The 21,629-nt window shown below is 38.1% G+C and overlaps 1 protein-coding gene across 3 annotated transcripts in view; it reads right to left on the reverse strand.

Moving 5' to 3' along the window:
* Positions 1 to 4,404: 4,404 nt before the first annotated feature.
* Positions 4,405 to 21,629, reverse strand: part of LOC121509591 (transducin-like enhancer protein 4) — a 62,600-nt gene continuing 45,375 nt past the window's right edge. For all 3 annotated transcript variants that reach the window (XM_041787070.1, XM_041787069.1, XM_041787068.1), the window contains exons 14-20: positions 20,638 to 20,714; positions 20,259 to 20,508; positions 19,914 to 20,161; positions 13,321 to 13,468; positions 12,072 to 12,222; positions 10,151 to 10,227; positions 4,405 to 9,629 (exon numbers count right to left, since the gene is read on the reverse strand). In XM_041787070.1, the coding sequence (XP_041643004.1) occupies positions 9,522 to 9,629; positions 10,151 to 10,227; positions 12,072 to 12,222; positions 13,321 to 13,468; positions 19,914 to 20,161; positions 20,259 to 20,508; positions 20,638 to 20,714 (1,059 nt within the window). In that variant the 3' untranslated portion in view covers positions 4,405 to 9,521. The remainder of the gene's footprint in view (positions 9,630 to 10,150; positions 10,228 to 12,071; positions 12,223 to 13,320; positions 13,469 to 19,913; positions 20,162 to 20,258; positions 20,509 to 20,637; positions 20,715 to 21,629) is intronic.

A 21,629-nucleotide genomic window follows, 5' to 3' on the forward strand; every position in this document is an offset into this window, starting at 1 on the left:
CTCCTACCTCTGTAATCATTAGCCTTTCCACCACATGGAGGAAAAGATATGTTCCTACCTGCTAATAGATGCTGTATTTTAGGAGCAAAATGAGTTTTGGCATGAGTAACAACTAAGGGAGAACTAGTAGACTTTTCAAATTGTAGAGATTGTTTTTTTTTAACCTAAAAAGACAACCAGATGTCAACTGAACCAACTTTGAGATGCATAATTTCACTTTTGATTTGTGCTCTAAGTGTTTATCAGCACTTATCTGCTGTTTGTCATCTTATTTTACTCACTGGCAAAACAGAACGGAGAAGAATGAAGTAGTGTGGAGGCAGGAGGGGAGGGAGTTGAGAGATAAAGGAGGTGTGTTTAAAGAGAGCATTTGTTTTGGTCTGATAATCTGCTCTAAAGTCTCATAGTAACTTTAAGGCTTTAATTGATCATCAAGCTGATTTCTATCTTAACAGAAGTTTGGAGAGAACCCTCATCCATTTAAAAGACTCATGACTAAATTCATTATGAGCCTCAGTGGCTCATTTGATGTTGTATAGAGGGCTACTGTTCTAAGGCTAGCTTGCTAAATGCTACGGTTAGATGGTGCGCATGCTAAATCTACTAGAAACCCATATAGTTACCATTATTGTTGTCACTGTTGAATGATACATTTTAATACTTGACATTTTAAAAATGAACCAATGTAAATGGACATTAAATCTAAGTTTCTAGCTTACTAACTGACCTTAGCTAGCAGTTAGCTAGCTCCAGTTCCCAAGCAAGTCTCAGGCTATGACAGAAACAGCACGCTCCAAACTACATTTCTACATAGCTACTCAAGAATATGCTATAATGTGTACTACATTAATGGTTAGTTTGCAGTTCAACCATACTTAAAAACCTGTCACCACAGCGTCACATGACCTAACTGTTTAGGTATATCTAGTCTGAACTTTGTGTCCAAGCTAGCAACAAGCTAGCACAACAATCAGTTTGTAAATAGAATTTAACAACACAAACATGCGTTCATTTTTAATACCACTACATAGTTATTCAATTGTTATTTAATGTTTGAAACACTTTTCAGTATGGTTTCTTTTATGTTTACATGCTCATTGGCTGTCTGACAAGTTTCACTAAGAGTCACAATGCATTGTGGACTAATCCTGGCTATAATTAGCCTATAGCCAGGATTTCTTACATACACAAATAGCACACTTTGAATTTTGATCTTCATAGTCAATGTGACATCATTTAGTATGGATTGTGTGAGGGTAGCCTTTGTAGTTTTGGACATATTCTTTCACATTCTCAAACAAAAGCCTCCTTCAACTGTACTTGAAAATATATTTCAAGTAATTTAAGAAACATATTTCTGGAGGAATAAACAGCAGTCCCAGGTTGGCATGTAAGACTGTCATTGCCATCCGGTTAACATATTGACATTAGCATTTAGCTATATACTACAGTTTAGCCTCAAAGAGCTGCTAGCATGGCTTTTTAGATGCTTTAGTAGTGACCTGTGATTTAAAGGAGAGCTTCTTCACATTCTTTTTTGTAAATATTCTCTCTGTTGTATCTGTAATCCTCTTCAGAAGACTCCAGAGCTCTTAAAAGTGAATTTATGAAAAGTGATTGGGGCAGTCCTCTGAAGTTAGCATTACAATGGTTCTGTAAAGTGGCACTTTGCAAACATTATGCCAACAGACTGTGAGGTCTATCACACCGTCAGGATAGACAACAAATGTGACAGTGGTGGTCACACAAATACTTTTAACATCGAAGTGTTTAATCCACCAGTACAGTGAATTATTCAGTCTTTGCAGCTGTATGAGCCAGTTCTAGGGGCAACGTGTTGGAAAGCATGCTAAAGCCATCGCTCTATTGTGTGGCCTGTTTGTTTAATCCATCTTCTGTGTCTGTCAGGAAAGTGGGCAATTTGCAAGTCACAAGTGCTCTTAATATAAAATGTTGAAGTAGGGTGGCTCATTCCCACATTGCATCCCCACCTTTCCTCCTTCTCTCCCACTTTGGGCTTTTTGAAGTGCTGGTTGGAGAGCTGTAACAGGAGTATCATTCAATGTAATGGTGGAGCGTCCTCCTCCACAGCCCTCACTTACATCACTTAATCCACTTCTGCAGTCCAGCGCTGTGCTCTGCATGAACACAGCACGTTCAGTATGGGAGGTTAGACGCAGACTAACGCTGACCTGTCAGCTTGCACTAAAATGCCAGGCTAAGATACTTAAAGCTGTTGTTTCCCAGCTCATTTTATATATGGACCAAGCCTGCTGCAAAGTCTAAAACATGAGGTAAAAGTTGAAGCTTTCTAGCAGAAACATTTTGCACACTTTATTCTGAGTGAACACAAGATTTATGGGGAAATTTGTGATCTTGTTTTGTTCAAATGAACTTTTGGATCCTAAGTAGAGGATTAAGCCACCATTGGGGAACTCTGTGGTTCTAGACTTCTGCTTTGATGCCTCCTGAATGACCTTTCACTTGCCACTATGATCAGTGTTTGGAGTGAAAAGCGACCAGCCATCAGGGTTCAAGCAAACTGTTTAAACTCACAGTGAAGACTGTTTAACACCCACACAAAGAATAACTAACTCCTTTTTTTACCCTGTAAAGCGTTGGTATTTTTCAGATTTCATTTAAAAGTGGACAGCTTTGATTACCAATGTCAAAAGTTTAAAAAGCTGCTTGCATATCTTGCGATTCACCTTGTTGTCTCTGCCAACTATTTTTTTGTTGTTATGACTCTTTGCCAAATATCCTTGGACCTTCAAATCCTGACTTCTCCAACTCTTTTGTTCAGTTTGTAAGTGTAAATATAATTTAAATTTAAAATCAAACGTAGCATCTTTTTATCATTTTTGTCTTTTCTTAACTTTTAGAACAGTGATTGCAGTATAAAGACACCTGTGATTAGAAGGTCCAGTCACTGGTTAATCAGTATACCCTGGCTACCATTACACCATGAAGAAAAAAGAACAATCAAAGCAACATAGAGAAAAGGTTCTTCACCATTCAAAGTTGTGTAGGAGATTGGCAAAGAGAAAGCCACTGCTAAAAGGCATGTGAGAGACTCAGTGGTCAAGTAGAAGAAAGCTGCTTTTTGGCCATTAGACAAGACTATGTTTGGCAGACACCAAACTCTGCACATTACCACAAACACCTTCCCCACTGTGATGCACGGTGGTGGCAGCATCATGCTGTGGGGATGCTCTTAGCAGCCAGCCCTGGAAGGCTTTTAAAGGTAGAGGATAAAATGAATGTGGGGAAATATAGGAAAATCCTGGGGAACAATCTGATGTAGTCTGCAAGAGAACTACAGCTTGGGAGAAGATTTGTGTTCCAGCAAGATAATGACCAAAAGCTAGACAGCCAAAGCTACACAGAAGTGTTTTAAAGACAACAAGGTGAATGTTCTGGAGTGGCAGAGTCAAAGCCCAGACTCCAATCCAATAGAAAATTTGTGGCAGGACTTGAACAGGACTGTTCATGCCCAATCCTGTGCAAATCGGCCAAGCCTGAGCAGAGAAGAATGGAGTAAATTTGCAGTGTCCAGATGTGCAAGCCTGACTGAGACCTATCCACACAGACTCAGTGCTGAGATTGCAGCCAAATATGCATCTACTAAATACTGACTTGAAGGGGGTGAACATTTATGCAGTCACTTATTTTACCTTTTTTTTCCCAGTTGACATTACTTAGTATAAATCTGTTTTCACATTGACATTAAAGAGGCATTTTTGGTCAGAAAGCCAAATTATATTGAACATGATTGATTTATAAAAACAGTAAAAGGGTAAAATATCCAAGGGGGTGAATACTGTTTTTTAACAGGCACTGCATGTGTGGGAAATACAATATGTTCTTTACCTTTGTAATATCCATCATACAAACATCAGTCTGATGAATAGAATATAAACGTATCAAGTGAGGCCCCTCTTAGCAAATCTACATTTAGGAAGCTGCGGGCCTCACTTAATGCTTCCCATCATAAGTTGTAGCTATTGTATAGGTTGTCACTGTTATATAAGGTGGTATATTGTGGTACTCTGGTACATTCTGACAATAAAAGCAGGCAATATATCAGCTACTTATATATGCAAACATCTTCACATCAGTTGATACAAAAATTGGCTTTTTAACTATCTGCTGTTACTGATATTATACTGACAATATTGAGCAGCCCTATTTATTTATGTTGGGTTTTAGTAAATAATATAACAAAGACAACAGTCTACAGAGGTTTGGCTGAGAGAAAGCCAGAAAAGTATGGAAAAGAAAATAGGAAAAGTGTGAAAATATGTGAAACTGCGGTAATTGTTGATAATACTATATCACCAATCCAGCAAAAATCTTTGGAATACTCAGGACAATTAAAAGAGTCAGAGACAAAAAAGTGCGCACAATAATTTAATAAAATCAATCACAGACTAGAAAAAAGAGCAAAGGCATTTTGTATTGAAGGGGGAAAAGCTCAACTAACAACAGGAAGTTCATCCTAAGATGAATCCTTACATGTTAAATTTATCTCACCTTTATGAGTTCAGTAAAGCTAAATGCTTTATACACCATTATTGTACACATTGCCATTTATCAGGCCGTACCGGCCCACTTGTAGCAATCAGATGATACGAGTAACCGAAGATTAACTTTTGGAAATCCCAGCAAATACAATCAGTGTATTTACATTTTCCATTATTGATGAGGATGGAGGTTTTACATTAGCAACCAAGATTTTTTCAAGAGCAGAAAACACAGCTGAGCAAACCAGTGACAGCAAGATGGATGAATTTCATTTGATATTAAAGCATAGCTGACGCAGCAAACATAGAAACGTGATAAGGCAAACACTGTGAAAAAAAAATATTATGACCAGTCCATCAGTATGCAGTGTCAATATGTGTAACTGAAAAAAAATGACAAAACATCCATCCTAACAGTTTGATGTCTTTCATGGAGTCCCTTAAGCTTTTCTTTAATGATGTTTTACTGCAAAATTTTATCTTATATCCAAAAAAGTACCATTATTAGAATCCACTCAACAAAAGTCTTTACTGAAATCATTCTTAAAAGGAACCGAGCAACCCCAAAGTGCACGTACTCTACATTTAAGCTTTTCTTTTCCAGTGCCACACATTGCTGCAAAGAGCTTCCATAATAATCATTATCTTAAAAGAGTTGGTATAAAACAAAAACATTTATAACTATTAGGACCTAACAGTACGATAAGAAAATTACTGTATTCATATGTCAGACGGATGAGTGTGGGCATGGGAAGTTTGAAAAGTAAACCAGAAAAATAAACCATTGAAGCACTTAAATTTGGGCATGTTTGACCATTAGATGGTTACAAAGTCAGACCCCATAAATGTTACAAATGTTAAAAATGTTTAAAAAAAAAAAAGATTTTTTTACTGTTTCATCAGTGATAAAACACATAAGCTCAGATGTGATAGTTATTTTTAGATCAGTTTTTTTTAAATTGGTTTACTCCCTTTATTTTCCATTTAATCAAATTACTGAAAAGCAAATAACACAGATTTTGAATGAACAACGAAGTTTTAGTCATCTTGACAAAAACTAAACTGACAAAAACTAAACTTAGTTTTTGTCAGTTTTAGTCATCACAGATCTATTATTTGTTAGTTTTAGTCTAGTTTTTGTAATGGAAAAAAATGCTGTCGATGAACATTTTTAGTTATAGTTTTAGTCTACAATATCAACACTGCATCAAAAGAGCATTCGACTTTCTAACCGTGGAAGCAATTGCTGTCATGAAATAGGCCTCATGGAAGAGGTAAAGGCAATGGGACTTTAGTATACTGAGGAGAAAACAGGATAGTTAGAAAAGTTCACATCAATGACAGGCAATTCTGCAATCCTTGACTCACCCACTTCTTATGGGCAGACGTTAAAACAGTGGGTTTGTTTCTATGCAGACAATTTTAGCATGTTTAGGTGTAGGTCTCCGGATTAAAAATATGCATCTTTAAAATTTTAAATGGTTGCCTAGTTTCAAAATGGCACTTTTTAAGGCCTTTCACACAAAGGTTACTTGGACCTGTGATATAGACATTAAAATTAAAACAACACAAATAAAGCATAAAGGCAGAGACATAAGTTAAAGTGAGGAGCAATGTCACCTTAAAAGCTGATAGCTAATGGCACCATGCTTCAAACAATCAGACTAAACAACAGCTGCCATTATTGTACATTTCACCTGCATGTGTTCAGCAAAGCAGGCCAAATAGAGAGGAGTTTGGTCCCTGTTTCTTTAAAGTGAACAGCTGATATCAAGCTGAATGATAAGCCATGGTGTGAATTAGCTGAAAAATGATTTCTTTAAATCCAAATCAATCAAAGTGTTACAGGGCATACACTCAAAACACAATCACTTCTTAGAAACCCCGACCATGGCAGAGTCCATCAGTTTTCACCTCAGTGTAGTTGACAAAAATGGAGTCAGAAGTAGCAGAAAGGCACTCAGTTTTTTCCTACAAGCCAACAGATGAAAATCCAGGAGAAAAATATGAACAAATTATTGACTGCTTTTTTTTTCAGACAAAGAGTCCAGGCAGGATATGTAGTTCTGGTTGACCTCCAAATACCAACTACACAGTTTCACAGAAACGTGTCAGACAGAGTCCAGTAAGCAGCCACAAGAGTCTGAGCTGACGGGCAGAACCAGGAGCAAAGGTCAGACTGCAGGGAGGGCACCGAGGGTGATGCTGTTAAGATTGTTCAAACACGGAATCAAACATAAACATGCACACGCCTGTTACAGAAGAGTTACAAGAAATGAAATACATAAATATTTCTGACTGAATACAGTAGGTAAACAAGTCATGACAAGTGGAATGTATATAAACCCATTTTTTTAGAGAATGATGAGAAAATTGCTACAACCATTACATCTGACCTGTTATAGACAGCAGCTAGCTAGCTTACCATAAAGACTTAAAACAAGGATAACACTTGGTTAAACTCTGTTGAGATGTAAAAGTCAAATTAACTAGCCCTAAGCCCATTAGTTAACATGTTATATTCCTCTTAACATAGAAGAAAGCGATATGAACAACAAAAAATTGTTTTGCACTGCCAGATGTTGTCACAGGCACATGAAAATACACTGCTAATAGTAATGATTTTAACGAATTGAGGTCATTTCCTCATATTTTCAGACTTTATGCTAAGCTAAACTGAATGTATCTTTGACTTTAGCTGTCCACATAACTTTAATGCCATTGTCTTTATATGTAATACATTTTCTGCATATTAGGGCCTGTGTCTTTTTATGATGCCCCCCCCCCACCACACAGTTTCAGAGCATTTCTCACTGGTGTTTGATAGGTTTCAAAAGTTAACTTCTTCTTACCTCACTAGTGAACATTTTGTTACTTTTAAATGTGCTTATCATTATCTTTATATCAAGGAAATTGGACCAAGAAAACATGAAAGTAATGTTAAAAAAAAAAATATTCGACGATATTTCTTCAGAAAAAAACTAGATTTAGTTCTGCATTTTTTCCCAAATGATTATTTTCCTTTCATGTTGCTACTCTGGGTCGAACTGTTGGCCAAAACATGCCTCCAAGATTGGCAGTGATATTGCAACATTTGGTCCATATCTGTATGCTTAGCATGAGCCTAAATGAGCCTTTAGTGACATTGATGAGCCTGGCAGTATCGCCAGGTGATGCTGATGCCATTCATGCACTTATGACGTTGAGTGCTGAAAAACAGTTGCTCTTATTGTTGTTCTTATTCTTCCTCTTAACTTTAAATACAGTAGGGGGAAAGTGATGCTTAGCATTCTTTTCATTGTAGATACAATTATAGGCTATTGAGGGAGTATTACAAAGAAAAAAATGCCATGACATTTGAAAACAAAGGCAGATTTAATATGAGGTATTAACAGAACTGCCTGAAGATGAGACATGAATACAAACAGAAAATACTGCCTTTAGACCTCACATTTCTGGCTAAAAAAGTGATTAATTTAATCAAAATTTCCACAGTAAGCCTCAGAGAAAAAATCTAACCACATGGTTATGTGTTCATAAAGCCAATCAATCAGTTTCCATTATTTTGGTAGTGTTAATTCATTGTCCCTTTCAAAATTCTTTCTACTCTTATGGAAGTTGTAATTATGCACAGTAATGGTGGCATATTTGAGGGAATCTCTGGTGTTGACAACTTAAGCCAATGCATATGTGCAAAGAATTTTACTCCATGGGGGTTTACTTGAAGCTGGCTGCTAAAGCTAATCCCCATCCGATCCTTTATAAGATAGACCATTTTTAAAGCAGGAATAAACACATTTACAATCTGGCACTGGAGGTATCTATAGCTTATTTTTTTTTTCTTTTGCTTTTGTTTTGGTTAAAAGTGTACTCGGTCTGATTTTTTAAAATTGATTCACCCGTTTAGATTTAATTAAGCCCACAAGTTCTCAGTACATTTTCATTATTGGGCGCATGGCTGGCCTTACTGACACAATGTAGCTGTTGGCCAGGAAGCAAAAGGCCCACCCCAGCTGCCTGTTTCTTGATTGACAAAGGTTGCTGGAGTCAGCATTGTAGACCAACATCATCCAGCTTCAAAATGCCTCATCAGAAACCAACATAAGATGTCACCTAGGCTCAATCCCAATACACCCCTTACCTCTACCACTATGTTTTTGTGTCCTGATCCTTGTTGCAGGGGCTACCTGGCCCTTCAAATGGAGATTTTCTTGAGGCACACTCCAAACTGAGTGTTATGGAAAGTCCCAAAGAATGCCTTGTGAATAATCAGCAAGGTTTTAGATCACAGTCAAATATAAATTATTGTTGTTTTAGTGCATTATGGTCCTTGTGATTTCAAAAAAGTATTAAAAAAAGACTGCTCGTAGTAGAAATGTCCAGTATTGTCGTGTCTGTTAATGTGAATGCTGTCTACAACTAGTGATGATCTATCAGGATCTAGGACGTTGTCCCATTTGGTATGGGAGAACATTTTTACCATTACCTCTTCAAACTCTGTTTTAGAAGGGAATTGAGGGGTAGAGGTAAAAGTTAGAAATGGGTTTGAGCCTCAGACTCCATGGGTGCATTACGCCAAGTTGTAGAATACAGTCATGGCAGATTTTGAACACATTAAAGAAGTTTTTAAGGTAAAAATTTCTAGAGCCAATCAGCACTGCAGCTTTTTTTCCCCACAATATTTACATGAATCCAGTAGTAACACTATGAAGTCTTTGCCTTTTTAGTTGAGCATTTATGTTTGTTAAAAAAAAAAAGAAAACATAAGCATAAAGGGATGTAGACAATGCAGTTATAAGATTCAGTGCACATGGACAACCACTCACTCACAACAAGAAGCCACTCAGTGAAGAAAATCTCTGTGCTTGGTTCTGCTTGTTGAAGTCCACGACCAGGTAAAATGTCAAAATGTCACTGTCTATTCAAGTTTGCCTGTTTGGTTAGTTCTATTCAAATCCATTTACATATCAAAAACTGTACATGGGTAGTGGAGAACTCCTAGTAGTTGACTTCATAGACTGTTGCTTTCTTGTCTCCTGATCCCGTCACAATGTACTTGTCATCTATAGAGATGTCACAGCTCAGCACTGACGAAGACTCCTTGGACTGTAAAGAGAAGGAAACATGCATCAAAAAGTATAATGTGATGATACGATGGTTTAGCTCTACTGGTGGAACAGGGAAGTCTGAGAAGACTGAGAAGGTACGAAGGCCGTGTGCATCACAAGTAGGTATTGAACAGAAGACTTATGATTGCTAACTCTTCTATACAGTCCAAAAGATCTTTAAAAGTCAAGTGCAGTCACAGTTCCTCTTCAATGTTGTCATTTCACAAAACCCTGATGAAGGTTCCTCTTTAAATGTCCAGGTCCTTCATGCATAGTGACATACTGAGAAAAGCTATACATTAGGCTCTCTACTGCTTTTATTTGTAAACCTTTCACTATATTTCCTGTCTATAACTCAGCTTTTCTCTGTGACCTTCCTCCCACTGAAGCTCACAGTCAGAGAACAGAAAGGTTTTTGATATCTTGCTCAGAGATTTTCCAACAGAATTATTGGACTGTAAGCTTCTTGTCCTCTCGGCTGTCCGTCTATTTTGTTTATGTTGTTTGGATATTGCTTACCTGGAATATGCTGGCACCATATGGAGTTCTCCATGCATTGAGCAGATTGTCTTTTCCCGTGCTCACAAACCACTTCCCTGCAAAGGAATGAATACATCATTAAGTAAAAATTAATAGAAACTGACATTTTAAAGAAACACCTGTGATTTAGATTTAGTATTACTTTAAAGCAGTTGTATTTACGCTCAAAAGGGCAACATTGAAAAGAGCTGTAATGTTAAGTCAATAAGTATAATTTAATAATGATAGAACTTAATGCAATTTTTGGTATTTAGAGGTTAAAAAGTTACACCTATGCAGAGGTGTAACTTCAGACATTGTAGACAGTCTGGCAGAACATGGGGCCCAGGTTGTAAAACATCATAAATAGACTCCACAGGATGTAAAGTGGGCCGCTTGCCAAGAATGTTTTCAAAAAATATACAATCCAGTGCTTCAGCAAGGCTCGTTCAATGCTGTTTCAATAAGTGAGTGATGCTTTTTCAAGAGGCATTTGGTCATCTGATTGGCTGCCATCCCAGGTCATTGCTGGGCATCTGTTTCAATGTGCTTTTATGGGTAAACTGTGTGTATGCCACTGTGGCTGGCCAGTTTTTGGGACATGATGTTTGTTGATAAGTACTGCAGGTCTCTTCTGTCTTGCGTACATAATATCTAAACTCTGTTGAACAGGAATAGGATTGCAGTGAGCTATGAGGTTATATCTGCAATAGTCATTTCAGCACTTCAGTGAAATGGACAGCTCCTTTGCTCTCATGTCCCAGAACTTTGACTGTCACAGCACTATCTATGGCTCCCATAGCTTTCTCTTTAACCGCTGTACTTAACAATAGCCTAGGTTACACATTTGACATCAACTCCTAACTGTATGTGTGCATGTAGTAAGAAGCTAGCAGCAGGTCACTATCAGACATATAAAACTTTAAATACTTTAAAAACTGTGCACAGCATTGTACAGTGTATCTCTACACTGATAACATTAACTGCACTAATAAAGGAATAAACTGTATGCAGCACTGAAGAAGTGGCTCACCTAACAAAGAAAGTACTAGTGCTTTAAAGTCTAAGAATATTTTAACAGAGAACTTGTGTATTTAAGCTGCTTCCACACCCCCGTAGATTGAGATCTACTGGTAGACCTTTGAGAAATTTTAAGTAGATCTTTAACTCTAACTCTAAACAGATTTTCAATCAGCCCTTTAAGTTGTCTGTGTGAGCAATTTTTTAATACAGTCAAAAACATGTTTTATACTGACATAAATTGTTTCAGTCTTGAACTAGTGTCTCATTTACAATATGATAACAAACGATTTAGATGGAAAAGGTTAGTGACCTCTGGCCTAGATGTTTATGATTTATTGTCTAGTCCAGTATGACATCATCTACCTTCTCAGAAAAGAAATTAATTCACTAGGGATGCACTGATGCATCAGTTTAACACTGGTATCAGCCAATATTGGCCCTGGTTTAATTACAATAACATGTACTAAGGATATGTTGTTTGATATGCTCTGTCCTAATTAAATAAATACACAAATAATAGACTAAATGTAATCACATGCTGATATCTTTTCATAACCATTAGGCACCTAAAACACTCCTGTATTTCCATGTAATCCACATGATTGATATTTGAGTCTGTGTGAGGGATTGCACACAAATACCATAAGATCAAATGGCGGTTCAGCAACTTGCTAAAGGGCCACCTCAACACTCCTCAGCAGGTGGCACCTCTGCCGGGCCATTGTCCATACTTTAGTCTGTACCAGGACTTGAACCTTCAATTCTCCAGCTACAAACACAAGTCCCTACATACTGAACTGCTGCTGCCTATACACAAAAAGTACATTTCCTTGAAAAGATTTGGGAATAATTGAACAATGAAGTCAGATTAGCCGTAAACAGTCCAGTTAGTTCTTACCACAGTGAGCAAATCTGAGTGAGAGCACACAGCTTTCATGCAGGTGGAGCTGGTATTTGTCAGGTTTGGTGACATGCAGAACTTCCACGTTATTGTTCTCCATCCCCACTGCCAGCCACTCGCCTGTTGGACAGTATCCCAGAGAGAAGATCTGCAACCAAACCAAACAGTTAATGCCTTCATATCTCTTATAATATATACAAATACATCACATAATCACATCTGACAGTGTATTAGTCTCATATCTTTATCAGTGTGTGAAGATTATGTTTTTCTGTCTGGGTTGTGGCTGTTATTAACATATAAATGGGTACTGCTGAAAATCACCATTTGCTTTCTTGAGCATCATAAACATTTCAGTCTGACATACAAGTCTGGGAAAAACAGATTCTGCAAAAAAATAATTAAGTATGCAACACTCCTGCCAGCAGGACTGTTAGAGAAACTCATCATAAAATATAGTGGAGAAATAATTTAGTCACCCCGTCTTTGGCAAACAAATAACATGAATATTTTCCAGATTATAATGACCAAAAACAGAAGAAAGAAATAGCTGATTGCTTGTTATTTTTCTCTTTGTAAAATCATGGTCAGCTGCTTTCTTTCTTTTTCTGGTGTGAGTCAGTAGAGGAGTTAGGGCTAAAATTATTGGATAGCATAAGTACTCCTTTGGTAATGTCTCTCCCTGTGTGTCCTGCCCTCTCTGATCTCTCCCTTTAATGCACACTCACCTCCTCCTGTGCACCCCCAGGATTGTAAAATGGGTTTTTCTATGAAAAATTGCAGTAATGGTCTATTATTGTCACTCTCCTCCACATCTGAAACACCTGAATTCTAACTGCCTGTATTATTATTGTTCCGGCTATTTGAACATCAGGGAGGAAACCAGAGCTTAGTCTGGCTTTTATTGTGGGTTAAATGATCTGAACAGAGCTGGTAAATTACTGCTATACAGCAAAACTGAATCACACAAACTGCAGATAGCTACAACTTGGCCTAAGAGACACAATTTTGAAAATGTCTCTGCCTTTTACTTTTCCAATAAAACAATAATAAAAAGCAGAACCGGCTGCAAACTGCAGAAGAAACTGAACAAATTTCATAGTACAGCTATACAAACTTTGATCAGTGCCTGAAGCATACATACAGCCACATCAGCTGTTCATGAGGAGGCTGGTTCAAGTGTTTGAGCTTACCGGCAGCTATATGTATAGATGAAGTGTTCACAGAAAGGGTGTGTTTTGTGTACCTGGGAGGTGAAGTCATGCTGCTGTAGCTGCCGTCCCTCTCTCAGGTCCCAGGACCTTACGGTGTTATCCAAGCCTCCTGTCCACAGCTTGGTCCCATCGTTGGAGATGTCTATACAGCTGGCTCCGTCTGTGTGGCCCTGGAACTGTCTGTGGAGAAACACAGCCAGACAAACTGTACAGTTGGGTGTGTATCAAATCTAAAAACACAGATGAAATATGTATAAAAATTTCAATTTTCTGCAGCCATTTTTTCAATTCAAGGTCTAGCTTTACTGTAGTTGTTGCATTTTGTATATGATGCTGGCTGTACTTTATAATTACCGACTAATTCAGGAGCTGCTTCATCTTTAACTGCTAAAATTACCTCCTCTTTTCAATTTTTGTTATTGTTAATAATAGCATGACAAGTTAATTATCATACATAGTTGTTCTTGCTAGTACTACACATACTGATGCTATTATTTCTGGGGTGGATGACCTGGTGCTAGGGACCTGCTTGACTAAAGCTGTCCCAACTACAATTATCAGCCTTACATCTACTATCTTTATTATATGTGTTTAAGTGAATCTAATAGCTGCTCAGCTTCAACTGCTATAATTACTAATATCAGTCATCTCCATGTCGTTATCATCATTGGATGATCAGTCTTTTTTCAAGCATGATATAAACTTTAAACACCACACATACTGTTATCATGGTTACTAATATTGTATTGAAGAACAGGACTAAGATGAATTTAAGGCTGTTCATAAAGAATCTGGCTCTGCTTGAGGCTTCTGCCTGGTAAAAGGAAATTTGTCTTTTCTACTGTAACTTTTCTAAACTCTTTCTTTGTACATAATATAGCTAACAGAGTATGGTCTTGAGCTGCTCTTTTTATAAAGTGCCTTGAGATGATATTTGTTAGCAATTGCACTATACAAATAAAGTGTGATAAATTGATTGATTGACTGGAAAGGTGCTAGCCTCTTTAATAAAACATCAGCTATTTATATTACTGTTTCGCTAATTGCACTAATTAGATCAGGGATGTCACGGCGTGCGGGCCACTTCCAGCCCATAGGTGCCATGCGAGATGTTAAGGGAAAAAGGTAGACATTTTAAAAAATATATTAATTATCAATATTTACTAACTTAGGTGTTTGAAATACCAATTTTCACTCATTTTTCATGATCTATCTATAATATAGATAAGAAAGATCATAAAATGATGCAATAAATGAGTTCAATATGGCACACTGGACTCTCTTTAGAGCAGGGAGGAACATCGTAAAAAGATGCACAGCAGAGCGCACAGCTGCTTCTTCACTGCACACATGCTGTCCAAAAAGAGGCTTATACAGACTAAATGATTTTTAAAACTGAAGGAGAAGGATTTATTTTGCCTAAGTTTTTTTTTTTTTAAATTGAATTATTTATTAAGATGAAGACTGTAACCACCATGCAAAGCTGCACCTCGCTCTCTCATAGAGTCCGATCCAGTCTGCACCTCAGATTTCCCGTTTCCTTCCTTTTGCCTTGTAAAAACAAACTTCCGTCCCTGTGGGGGATTGAAGCTGCTCCAGGATAACAAATACATTCCCTGCGTAACTGTCTGTCAGCCACAAACGCAGACATCGTCTCTTGTCTCTGGCGAGTGACTCAGTTCAATCTCCAGCCTGATTTAATCCCTTATTATAACAAATTTGTGATGCCAAACTATTATCAACTACATTTACTTACATACGATTTAATTCTATGTCAACAACAAGTGCAATCATGATCTTGATCACTTACGTTTAAACGGGACATTGTTTATAACTCCTGTAGCATATTTAACTCCAGGTCTCATCAAATGGTAAAAATTCCTCTCATAACGACGAAACAGATTCCTTTTAGCTGAAGATTTATCCTATCCTGGACACAGGCTGTCCTATGACATGAGAGGTTGGCATGTTTAGTCTTGGAGCAGAGCTAAAAGGCATGAAAATTACACACGGAGATGACCCTGTTCATGACGCGTGCATGGATGTCAGGGGGATTCACAGAGAACGGACATGCAGAAGAACTACTGTTGGGACACAAATATGTGCTTCAAAGTAAAGTTTTCACTCAGTAGGTGAGGAGCAGTATGTAAGCCCAGCAGTCTGGAATAAATCTAGCAGGATCCTCCTCTCTCTCTCTCTCTCTCTTTCTCTCTCTCTCTCTTTCTCTCTACCTCCCTCCTTTCTCTCACTCATCTCCTCTCTGGACTCTATGCACTGATCCCAGGCCAGGTGAAAAAAAAAGGATCAGATCAGATTTTGTGAACAGGTTGCCATTTTAAAGCCATAAACAGTCATGCTGAATGTATAATGAATGTTCCAGTCTTGGGCGGCACGGCAGCACAGTGGTTAGAGCTGTTGCCTCACAACAAGAAGGTTGCTGGTTCGCTTCACGAACAGCGCCTTTCTGTGTGGAGTTTGCATATTCTCCCCGTGCATGTGTGGGTTCTCTCCGGGTACTCTGGCTTCCTCCCACCACCACCAAAAACATGCTGATTAAGTTAATTGATCACTCTAAATTGGCCGTAAGTGTGGATGTGAGCGTGCCTGGTTGTCTGTCTCTATATGTTGTCTGTCTCTATATGTCAGCCCTGCGACTGATTGGCAATCAGTCCAGGGTGTACCCCGCCTCTTGCCCAATGACAGCTGGGATAGCCCCCCCCCCAGAATGGAAAAAGGGGTATAGAAAATGGATGGATGTTCCAGTCTTTTAAATTTAGCATTAGTGGGTCTTAAAAATTAAAAATATGAATAAAAGGCCATGTGATACAAGGGCAGGCATATTAATGCCTGACCTGTTTAGATTATTGGAAAGTAAATCCTGTTTCAAGTATCAAATATATACCACACACACACACACACACACACACACATATACAGTCATGGACAAAAGTATTGGCACCCCTGGAATTTTTCCAGAAAACACACCATTTCTCCCCGAAATTGTTGCAATTACAAATGGTTTTGATATACACATGTTTATTTCCTTTATGTGCATTGGACCAACACAAAAAATCTGAAGAAAAAAGACAAAATTGACATAATTTTACACAAAACTCAAAAAATGGGCCTGACAAAATTATTGGCACCCTTTTAAAACGTTGGGTAAATCGATTTATTTCAAGCACGTGATGCTCATTTAAACTCACCTGTGGCAGTAACAGGTGCTGGCAATATAAAAATCACACCTGAAGCCAGTTAGAAAGTATAAAAGTTGACTCAGCCTTTGTGTTGTGTGCCTGTGTGTGTCACACCAAGCATGGAGAAGAGAAAGAAGGGCCAAGAATTGTCTGAGGACTTAAGAAGCAAAATTGTAGAAAAATATGAACAATCTCAAGGTTTCAAGACCATCTCCAGAGATCTTGAAATTCCTTTGTCCACTGTGCGTAATATAATCAAGAAGTTTATAACCCATGGCACTGTGGCTAATCACCCTGAACGGAAGAGAAAAATTGACAAATGAATGCAACGCAGGATAGTTGGAATGGTGGATAAACATCCTCAGTCAACTTCCACACAAATTCAGGCTGTCCTGCAGACTCAGGGTGCAAAAGTGCCAGCTCGGACCATACGTCATCATCTGAATGAGATGAAGAGCTATGGCAGAAGACCAAGGAGAACCCTACTGCTGACAAAGAGACATAAAAAAAGCCAGGCTGGAGTTTGCAAAAATGTACCTGAGTGAGCCTCAATCCTTCTGGGAGAACATTTTGAGGACAGATGAGACTAAGGTAGAGCTTTTTGGAAAAGCACGTCATTCCACTGTTTACAGAAAACTGAATGAGGCCTATAAAGAAAAGAACACAGTACCTACAGTCAAACATGGTGGAGGTTCAAGGATGTTTTGGGGTTATTTTGCTGCCACTGGCACTGGGTGCCTTGACTGTGTGCAAGGAATCATGAAATCTGGGTGAAATCATGGGTGTTCCAGCAGGACAATGACCCGAAACAAACCTCAAAAAACACCAAGAAATGGCTGGAGACAAAGGGCTGGAGAGTTCTGAAGTGGCCAGCAATGAGTCCAGATCTAAATCCCATTAAACACCTATGAAGAGATCTCAAAACTGCTGTTGCAAGAAACACCCTTCAAATCTGAGAGACCTGGAGCAGTCTGCAAAAGAAGAGTGGTCCAAAATTCCAGTTGAGAGGTGTAAGAAGCTTGTTGATGGTTATAGAAAGCCATTAGTTTCAGTTATTTTTTTCCAAGGGTGTGCAATCAAATATTAAGTTGAGGGTGCCAATAATTTTGTCTGGCCCATTTTTTGAGTTCTGTGTAAAATTATGTCAGTTTTGTCTTTCAGATTTTTTGTGTTGTTCCAATGCACATAATGGGAATAAACACATGTATACCAAAAACATTTGTAATTGCAACAATTTCTGGGGGAAATGGTGTATTTTCTGGAAAAATTCCAGGGGTGCCAAAACTTTTGTCCATGACTGTATATACATGCATGTTGCCAAAGTAATAGCCCGGCCTACAGGACATATCATTGGAGCAAATCCAGCCCCTGAGCCTGAATGAGTTTGACACCCCTGAATTACATAAACAGTAAAACAATGTTTTTTTAAAGATTTATTTTGGGGGTTTTGTGCCTTTATTGATAGAGGAGGAGGATGAGAGAGTGGGGAAGAGACATGGGGGACAGGGCCACAGGCCGGGTTCAAACCCGGGCCACCCGTGTACATAGGGCGCGCCTTGAACCACTAGGCCACATGTACCCCAGTAAAACTAAATTTAATCATGTTTCTCACTCTTACGTGAAGTCTTGGTCCAGGAGTAATAAAATGTCATCTCACTGTGTACTTGTCCACAATCAAAATGCTGATAAAGAAACTTGATGTGCCTAAAAACAACCTTTAATGTCAAAGTGAAAATAGATTTCTACAAAGAACTGACAATCGATTAAAAATAAGTAAGTTAAATAAATGACTGCAAAATATTCACCCCCTTTAAAGTGACTGACCAAATTCAAATGAGGTGCAGTCAGTTCGTGCTAGTAGTCTTACAATTACTGAAATGGGAAACAACTGAGTGCAGTGAATTTGTCTCAGGTGATTGCAGTAGAAAGACACCTGTGTCTGGAAGGTCCAGTCACTGGTTTATCACTATTCCTGGCTACCATCACACCATGAAATCAAAGGAAGACTCCAAGCAATTCAGGAAAAAAGGTTATTGAAATGTTTAAGTATAAGTCCAGGGGATCAATACAGTTTTTTAAAGACATTGAACATCCCCCAGAGTTCAGTTTAAGTTCTTCGGGCTGATGAGACCAAAATTGTGCTTTTTGGCCATCAGACAAGAAGCTATGTCAGGCAGACACCAGTCACTGCACATCATTATAAACACACCATCCCTACTGTGAAGCATGGTGATGGCAACATCATGCTGTGGGGATACTTCTTAGCAGCTGCCCCTGGAAGCTTGTAAAGGTAGAAGATACAAAGAAGAATGGAGTTTAACTGCAGTGTCCAGATGTGCAAGCCTGATTGAGACCTATTCACACGGACTTAGTGTTTTTAATTGGAACCAAAGGTGGATCTACTAAATACTGACTTGAAGGGGGTGAACATGTATGCAGTCACAAATTTAACATTTTTATTTAATTGACATTACTTTGTAGAAATCTGTTTTCACTTTGACATTAGAGAGGTTTTTTGGTTGAAAAAGCCAAAATATATTGGCCATGATTACTTTATATATCAATTAAAGGGCAAAACATCCAAGGGGTTTAATACGTTTTATAGGCCCTGTAAATTTTTAAGTAAATACATTGCTTATCCTGACAGAATAAAGCCTTTTAGAATTAGGAAAAAGGAAAAGTGAATAACTTTGAACCTCACTGACTTCACTCTGGTGTTCATCAAACAAGTGAAATGCTAGTCTAGTTGGGGAACAGTAAATGGGCAGGTTCTTCACATTAACTAACACTGATTATGGCAACTGAATATAATGTCACTCAGACAAAATAAAAATAAAAATCCACATCATTAATAAAATGTTAAAATATGTGACTTTTTGGTTAACTTAAGTAGGGAAAAACCTTTCGGTGTTTAGAATTTAAGAAGATTCATAAACATTTACCCCCAATAGCAGTTAGAATTTTGTCATATAATTATGACATGGCTTTTGGTTTTAAGTATTTGATCAGTTATTTTATTTCTTTAATAAAAACTTTGCAAAAAGCCAAAGAATGCACTATTTATAAACCTGATGTTGAAAATACTCTTCATAATTTCTACGATGATTTTTTAACCTTATAGTGCATTCACTTGAAACAATGCGCAGGAAATAAAAAAAATCACTTGAATGAGTCATGTTAGGGTTATAAAGTGTAATGGCATATAACATTAAGTAGTGTCTTTTAAGATTATTAGTGATTATTTGTTGAATTCTGGAATTGAAAGCTTTAAAGCTTTTTAGGTTTACAGTCACTGACTGGAATCACTGTTTTAGCTTCTAATTACAGCATTTTAAAAGTTTGTGGAGATTCTAAATGTTTTTAAGTCAATTTATCTGATCCAGCAACACTCTTGAAATCTAGTATAAATTTCCTCTAAAGCTCCGTACCTGACCAGAGTCTGGTTATGAAGATCCCAGACAGCGATGTTTCCATCTGAGCAGCAGGAGAAGCACACTTTGGAGTCTGGGCTGATGGCCAGAGCGTAACATGCCGGTGCTGATGAGGTCAGTTCAGCCTTTATCCGTGGAGTGGGTGTAGCCAGATCCCAGATTGACAAAGTGCTCGCTTCTCCCCCTACTATTAGAGTCCGCCCATCCGGAAGTAGTCGACAGGAACGGATGTAGTTATCCCTGTTCTGATGTTACAGTTACAAACACTGTCATTAGTTCAAAGGAAACTTTCCAGTCATATTTACGTGTTATTCATCAGTTTCACAGATGCACTGCACTAACCAGGCAGTCTAGCTGGGATACTGGGGTCTTGTTGCCGGGGTGACTGATGTCCCACACCTTCACGCAGCCCTTGCCACCGGTGTAGACATGACGCGTGGGGTTACTGATAGTGACAGCACAAACCACTTCACCATGACTCAGGGTATTGATCTGCCGTGCATGGCGAGGAATGCCAGGGCCAATCAGTGAGTCCGGAGGAAAAGGCACGGGCTGCATCTGTCCATCAGCACTCACATGAAAGGAGTACGCACTAAAGACAGGGCCAGGGCCATGTGGAGGGATAAAAGATCGTCGTCAATATGACAAAGATGAGAAATCAGCACTGATTAAAGAATCATTTCTGTATTTTGGCTTTCAGGAACAAGTAGAAGAAACGTACGGTTTTCCACCAGGAATGCCTGACAGGTTTGGAGGGAGTCCAGGGACACGTATATGATGGTGGGGATCAAATCCAACCTGGAGAAAAGTAAAGTGACAGTTAAGAGACAATTATTTAATTGTAAAAAAAACTAAGTTTTAGTGGGTAGACAGATGTTAAGTTGATAGGATGTCCAAAGTGCTGCTGCAACAAAAGAGTGTTTTTGACAGCAGATTAATACATTTTGTTATTTCACAACCATCACAATATTAAGTTTATATTTTCATTAGTGTACCTACAAATTAATTCTGCTACCAACCTGCTAAAATAATGCTCTCTCTGCATATTACTTCATATGTGTGCCATTATACAGCAGTTAAAAAAAGAAAAAAACTGTATAACAGAAATGTCATATTATTCAAAAAAAAGAAAAAGAAAAAAAAACATAGGTAATTTGCGGATGTTTTTCACATCACCTCACCCACAGAACTACAGATAAGGCTGAAGTGATTTCTCCATGGAGAAGCAAAATGCATTATTTTGTGCTGCTTATAGCTGTGACAGCGGTTCAAATTAGAAAAAAAATACAAGATACTGTCTGAAAATAGTGGCACATAAAGAGGAGAAATTTAAAAGCTCATATAGAAATGGAGACTAAAATGAATTAAAAAACCAGCGTCTAATATCTGAAGTCAGACAATCTCCCAGTGTATTGTTTCAAGCAGTCTGGGTTTGCATGTCACAACCTTGATTTTGCTTGAGCTTCCACAGACAATGCCTGTCCATCCTCTTTACCTCTTTTTAGAGGTCCATATCATCTGGCTCAGCTCAGTTATAAGAGCTGAAAAAATCAAGTTGGAATACTTTAGCATGATTTTATGCTTGAAATCTTTGAAATAAATGTTATTAAAATGTATCAAAACAAAGTTAGTAAGGTCATCACAAACTTTTTTCCCCTAAATTTGCAAGTTCCTAAATGTCAGGGTGGTGCAACTGTAATCACATGAATTTAT

Source organism: Cheilinus undulatus, linkage group 5 (assembly GCF_018320785.1).
Source record: "Cheilinus undulatus linkage group 5, ASM1832078v1, whole genome shotgun sequence".
NCBI classification, from domain to species: domain Eukaryota; kingdom Metazoa; phylum Chordata; class Actinopteri; order Labriformes; family Labridae; genus Cheilinus; species Cheilinus undulatus.